The 6990-nt window shown below is 47.1% G+C and overlaps 1 protein-coding gene across 1 annotated transcript; it reads left to right on the top strand.

Moving 5' to 3' along the window:
- Positions 1-2174: 2174 nt before the first annotated feature.
- On the top strand, positions 2175-5938 carry LOC146790067 (hemoglobin larval subunit alpha). The gene is made up of 3 exons (XM_085628424.1): positions 2175-2329; positions 4985-5189; positions 5625-5938. Exons 1-3 carry the CDS (start codon positions 2235-2237, stop codon positions 5751-5753), a joined length of 429 nt encoding a protein of 142 aa, XP_085484550.1. The 5' UTR covers positions 2175-2234; the 3' UTR covers positions 5754-5938.
- The last annotated feature ends 1052 nt before the right edge of the window (positions 5939-6990 follow it).

Below are 6990 nucleotides of genomic sequence, written 5' to 3'. Positions count from 1 at the left end.
CCAGCTACGCCATGGAGCAAGAAGTAAAACATCCAAGGTAGGCGTTACCCCGTAAAATCCAATGTAAAACCACACAGTGATATTTATGGTATTGTCAATGTGTAACGCATCATTGTCAAGTATAAAACAGAGCCTGAAATGTGCCGAAATTCATGCGCATTGGCAACCCAGGCATAGGAAATGACACATTGGTTGTGGTGCATGAAGGCAGGCTGTACAAAACAGTTTCAGAAGGCTCAGCTACAGCATGTAGGTGCTTATTTTGCAGCTGGGAGTTGTGAGAAGACCCCATTCCCACCACATAGGCAACGCAGGAGAACGGAGCGCGTTATTCTCCGCGGACTTCCCTCATTGACCTCAGGGAGGATGAGGTCATCACATACTACTGACTCAGGAGGGTGTCCATAATAGAGCTGCAGAACCAGATGGTGCGAAGGCTTCAGCCAAGCCAACGCTCCAGGCCCACCAACATCCCTCCGCAGGGCAAGCTGATGGCTGTCCTCCACGTGCTGGCATCTGGTTCATTCCAGATCACAACAGCCAGAGTGGCAGGAATATCGCAGCCATCTTTTTCTGACTTACTACACTCTGCCATGGATCCCATCATCCGCCCAACACCCCAGTACCTCCTCTCCCCTAAGACACAACAATAGCAGCTGGACACCAACCAAGGTTCCTACCCCATTGTTGGATTCCCACATGTGCTAGGTGCCATGGATTGCACCACGTGCAACTGGTACCCACTGCAGTTACATCACTCTTACACAGGCACCGAAAGCACACCTATTCTATAAACGTCCAGGTCATTGTGGATCATCGAGGAATGTTCACCAATGTTCTGGCAAAATACCCAGGGAGTTTGCATGATGCTTACATCTTCCGGCACTGCATCAAGAATGAGCACTTCCAGAATGGCCGATATGGGAATGGCCTACTTGTTAGTAAGCAAATCTGAAGTACATAACAGAACTACTAGCAGTAAGAAATGTATGACAAAATAGCCATCTCTGTGTCTGTTGATGGAGACAGAGCCGTATGCATGAGCGGTGTGGTTCATAAATACACCATGCATCATGGGATATGTGTAATGCAAATCCCCAAGACACACATGTGAAGACACGCAAAGCCACTTTGTGTGCTTTAGAATGGTGTAAAGGTACAGTGCAATGCAATACCCTGGCAAAATGCAGTTTAGCATCACTGTATTCAAGGGCGATATCCATGTGAGTTGTGGGGTTTCTCCATGCAACTCACATGGTTCATGGGGCATGTCATATATCCCACAGCAGGTAAACACAGAAATGTGACAAATCAGTTGGTCTCCCCTGGTGATGTGTAACAACTGAAGTGATCAAAGTCACTCGTGCTTTCTATGTGTGCTGCATACTGTGGCACACATACATAGACGATCACGGCTTTGAGGCTTCATCACGTGCATGTATGTACCCCTTCCTGCACAAAGAAAATTCCATATGCAATGCAGTTGCCCAAGGCCCATGGTGCAAGTATGCCTGAGTTTGTGCTAGGCTGCACTTTGTGTAAATAGGTATAACACCTCAATACTGTGTCCTAGTCACAGATCAGACATCAAACCCTTCTATATAGACCTTACTTAAATCCTCATCAGCAGAAAGACTGGATTTATGAGCACCTCAAAAAGTTGCCATTCTCCCATAACCTAAGATTTCTACTCATCTCCTCCTGATTTTGAACTCATTTCAAAGTTGGGGCATTTTGTGATGCCATTATAACTCGGACAATATCTAACAATCCGTCTTTGTCACCGTCAGAGGGACAATAAGGTGCGAAATTATTTTTTTTAAACTATCACTACGCCATGTTTGATTTCTTTAAACTATGAATGAGGCTTTTGGAAGACGGGCTTGTTGCTATAGCAGTAACAGCTGAAATCATTCTAACACACTGTAAAATAGGTCTTTGTTATTCCAGGCTTTTCTTTCTTTTTTGCCAAGTCACTGAAAGGCGTGACCTACAGATAAGGTGTTTCTGCACCTCAGGCTGCCAAGACCCCCTACTCCCTGGCAGTGTTTGAGAAGAGATAAGATAGCCCCGCCTCCTTGGGTGGAACCCAAAACTGACCAATCACGGTGGAAGGCTGCCAGGCTCCTCGGCCCCCTTCCCCTTTAAAAGGGGCTCTGTCCAGCACACAGCACGGACTGTCTCCAACTTCCATCTCTTGTGAATCCTGAGCCCGCCAGCACTCACCGCTCAAGATGGTTCTATCTGCTGAAGAGAAGGCCCTGGTGGTCGGCCTCTGGGGGAAGATCTCCGGCCACTGCGATGCCCTCGGGGGAGAAGCCCTGGACAGGTGAGGACGATCGATAGGGTCTAGCTTCTTTGACGTCACGTCATTGGTGGTCACATGTAACCTTTTATTTCAGGAAGCAGCCATGGTGGGGCACACGTATGCCAGCCACTGAGGGCGAGCAGGCTGGTGTGGGTGGACAGAGTCTGCCAGGCGACCCCATAAACAGCTAGCCTTGGGCTAGAAGTTGGTAAAACACACTGGGTGTGGTTTCTAACTTCTCTATGGCAATGGGCTCACTTTAAAATTGTACGTGTGTTTAGAAATATAAGCTGAATGTCAGGGTATTGGTGGTGGTGTACGTTTAGCCCAGTGTAAATGTGCGTTGATTTGGCTACACTGTTGGCACACATTCCTGGCACATTTTGATTAGGGCATCTCTTATTAGCATGGCACAATGCCATATTTTGATTAATTCACCTTATCAACCAGCAGTAGGGCTGAGGTTTTCTTGACAAACGTTGGCATCTTTCCCTGCATCCTTTAAGAGGAACAGTGGCCCAGGATTGCTTCATTTGAAAGGATGAGACCTGCTGCTGGGGCCTGAGGCTGAGGGTTCAAGCAACAGAGAAATATTTGTTTTGGCTTATTATTGACATGCAGGTTTATAGCCGCTTGGGAGCTGTAAGAAGTTACAACGTACTTGGGTGGGGTTGGCTTAGACCAGTGCTTCCCAAAGTTTTTAGAACTGCGACCCAATTTTTAGAACGTGGCCCACCTAGCTTCATTGGACATGAGGCGGGCGATTTATTAATGTAACCAAAGCATAGTGCAGTAGCACACAGCAGTGGCATAGCAAGGGGGGCGGTGGCGTTTACCTACGGCCTTCGCGGAGCAGCAAATGCAGAAATCACCAGCAAACAAGACCCCCCCCCCCTCGGCGCTCTTATATGCGGCAAACCCAGGGACCGCCACGGGCGGCTAAAGGTCTAGCTACGCCAGGGCCGGACTGGCCATAGCGGGCACCAGGCGTTTCCCCGGTAGGCCGCTAGAGTGGGGGCCGGTTTTGGGCCCCTGGGGGGGGGGGTGTTTTTGTTACTGGGGGTCGGCAATAGCGGCACCCTGTAACAAAATTATCTGCAACCGGCCCTCGCAAACTGCTCGGCTGCACCCCCCCTCACCCCAGGGGGAGAGGCTGAGCAGTTTGCCAGGGCCAGTTTCTGTTCCCAGTCCGGGCCTGAGCTACGCCGCTGGCACATAGTCATTTAGAGACTGCACAATCTCCATTGAAATGGCCACACACTTTGCACAGACATACAGTTTTACTGATACAGCTATATAGCACACAAATTATAATGTATGGAAATCAGGTTTCAGTGAGTCTTTATCATTTGCACATCACTAAGGAAAGTGACTTGATTTTTTTGATCCTATTAAAATGCTTGTTTCCATCACTCTTCAGAATTATAAAATAAAATGGGCTTCAGTTTTTGCTTTCCTGACTGCTGATTGGGTACAGTTCATTTAGAGATTTACACGTTGTTGTGTTTTGCAAAAATGGCATTCTATAGCCTTCCCTTTCTCTTAATGCAAAGTGAGAGGAGTTTCTAAACTCCAATCCCCATGTTAAGAATATAAGTAGCAATTTGTCAGAAGACATAGCTGACTTTTGGACTCTGTATTTGAAGGCACTAAATGTGAGAAGATAAATACAGAATTTAAAGACATCTTCATTTAGTGCTTGGACTTTCATGACCCACCAAAAATCTGCTCACGGCCAACCAGTGGGTTGCGACCCACAGTTTAGAAAGCTCTGGGTTAGAGTATTATTGGTGGTGGAAAGAGGTTAGAGCCAGCAGTGGGCTGTGGAGGTAAGAAAGGTGGAGCGGTGGGACCGGGTGGGGGGGGTTCGACAGACGACGACGAGGGAAAATTAATTATTTATTTCATTTTCCCTCGTGGTCGTCTCATACATGCAAGGGCCCCTCCTGGCAAGAGCCTTTGAGGATGTGGAAAGAGGGGACACACTATTGGTGGTTGCAGGTTATAATGTAAATCATTGGTTAAAGGTTAGAGCTTTTGGATTGCTGGTAAAACACTAGAAATTATGAGGTATTAACAATGTAGAGCCTTTATGGAGGTAGAAGGAAGTCAGAGCCTTTGAGTGAGGCGGGAAAGGGTTAGAATCGACAGGAGTGGAAAAGGTTAGGCTCCGTGGTGTCGTAAGACTTGTGGGAGCAGCTATAATAATAGCGCCCCCTGGAGGTTGGAAGTGGCTGCAGTCTGCATGCTGCGGACTGTAGAGGAGATGTCATGAGTTCTACAACATCAGGACACGGGCCACCAGTTCATTTCCGTTTCGTACCGTTTGGCGCCAGGAAGCTCAACCTTGGAAAACAGGAAGACAGGCGTAATGGTTAATTTTTTTATGAATTAGAAGCAGGAACCGCAGAGCCTACCGCTCACCGATCAAAAAAGGCTTTTCCTTAAACATTTGCTCGATTTTTGATACCATATAGAAAATATTTGTCAATCCTCTGACATTGATCTATTGCTGTAAAAAAAAGTTCTTTGTTTCCAATTTTAGTTTTAAAACGAGGCTCTTTATGTATGTATTTCTTATTTTTAGAGCGGGGAGATGGATGTGGGGGGAAATGCTTCTGTAGTTGCAAAGAACGTGTTTAGTGCGTTGTTTAAAAAAATATTTTTTTTCCCCAGGCTGTTTGCCAGCTTCGGTCAGAGTAGGACCTACTTCAGCCACTTCGACCTCAGCCCGGGCTCTGCTGACGTGAAGCGGCATGGGGGCAAGGTCCTGGGCGCCATCGGCGAGGCAGCCAAGCACATTGACAGCCTGGACCAGGCCCTGTCTAAACTCAGCGACCTGCACGCCTACAACCTCCGCGTGGACCCCGGAAACTTCCAGGTGAGCCTAAATCATCTAAATCCAAAAAAGTGAATACATAAACAAAAAATACCAATAGGGCTCATCTGTTCCATTTCTTCGATAGCATTTGGAGCAAAACGATGGACGTCTTTTGCACAGTGAGAACTGCACACTTTCTATATGCTTTTCCGAAATTGACAGACACAGAGGAGCCAATCAAAATCAGATTGCTAATTACAAGTGCACCCACAAAAATGTGATATCCCTGATTCACAAATTGGCAGGTATCCAATTTTCATCCAGTTAATCAAGAAGGGGGAATAACTTGCGAACTGTGCATGTTACTTCCGCTCCTGAATATGTTTTGCAGAATATAACAACATTCATCAGATCAGAGCTTGACAGGCAGCTTATGCATTCCACGTTTTCCGGGTGTTGTTTGTGGTGTTCAACTCTTGCTTTCCTCTCTTTCAGATGCTCTCTCACTGCATTCAGGCTACACTGGCCGCCCACTTCCCTGCTGACTTCACCCCTCAGTGCCAGGCTGCCTGGGACAAGTTCCTGGCCGCGGTGTCTGCTGTCCTGACCTCCAAGTACCGATAAGCCGTGATCTCAACTCAGGAAGACTGTCTATAGCAAAAACAAGATGGCCTCCAGGATGGTACACATAGAAACCTGCTGAAACCTCAGAGAGTCTACATACAGTCAGTCGTCGTTTTGTGCTACCTGCTCCATCAGATATGGCCGATTGTTTCTTTTGTAACATCTTAATAAAAATGTGAAACTTCCTTCTGGGTGATTTGTGTACAAATTTTCTTTGATGTGTAGAAGAAGGTTGACTTTGTGGGGTGGCCTGGTATATTGCAGGCCTCCCCCTACCTCACTGATGTTGTGCCTGAAGCACAAAAAAGCGTGCCTCACCAAGTGTCTGTGTTGCTTCCTCCACAGTTCAATGAAGTTACAGGGCATTTAAATGGATTGGTAACACCTGTGCTTGGGCGAGATAGCGCACGCCAAAAGCCATGCTACGCATTTAAGTGTGTGGAAAAGACTGCTTTGATGAAACAGGCGCACAAAATATTTCGAAAGCAATTGGTATATCACCATACAGACTTAACATTAAGGCCTCAGTAAACATAATTCAGAACCCAACTACCTAACATCTGGTATACCCTAAACAACTGCCCTTCAAATGCACTAAATAAGAACGCACCTCATGTCCTTTTCATATCCTGCGTGACATATCAAGGCCTTCCGTTTCTGTGCAAATGAACTCTGAACTATAACGACCCCACGTCCCTTGCTCCACCTGAGCTGATCCACCTGCTCAGTAGCGTAACCACCCTACGAAAAGTCCCAAAAAAGACTGTAAACCTGTCCCTGCTGTACCTGCTCATCAGTGACAACCCCTTTACATTCTAGGAAACAATTCTGCACACCTGAGCCATCAAAACTAAAACCCTCCTAACACATTTAACTAACAAACCCTGCCCTAACCCCTACTGCAGGGGAGGAAGGGTGGGGACCAAAACCTAGCCCCTACTCTAGGAAGCTGGCATGCCGAATTTACCCACAAAGAGCACCCTAATGCCCGAAACTTGGACTATTAACCTAGCTAGGCATCGTTACCCCTACCCAGTGCCAGCGCCAGAAGTCCCTGGACTGCACCACCTGCCCAAAAAGACCTCCAAGGCCACCTGCCCCCCCCCCCAGATCCCTATTGGGCGAGGTGGTACATTCCAGAAATCACTCTGTACATTAAGGCCACTTTAATGAGAGAGGCACACATTATATCAATGAAATCCTTGGCACATGATTATACAGACTAACATTGAGGCCT

This window comes from Triturus cristatus, chromosome 10 (genome assembly GCF_964204655.1).
Source record: "Triturus cristatus chromosome 10, aTriCri1.1, whole genome shotgun sequence".
NCBI lineage: Eukaryota > Metazoa > Chordata > Amphibia > Caudata > Salamandridae > Triturus > Triturus cristatus.
Note: the sequence above shows the minus strand (reverse complement) of the source record. Positions and strands in the feature narration are given on the sequence as shown.

Bases quoted from the DNA above. Each gene is read 5' to 3' on its own strand.
- LOC146790067 (XM_085628424.1), top strand. From the start codon at position 2,235: ATGGTTCTATCTGCTGAAGAGAAGGCCCTGGTGGTCGGCCTCTGGGGG. The intron at 2,330-4,984 runs GTGAGGACGATC...TTTTTTCCCCAG, and splicing joins GGGGGAGAAGCCCTGGACAG to GCTGTTTGCCAGCTTCGGTC. The intron at 5,190-5,624 runs GTGAGCCTAAAT...CCTCTCTTTCAG, and splicing joins TGGACCCCGGAAACTTCCAG to ATGCTCTCTCACTGCATTCA.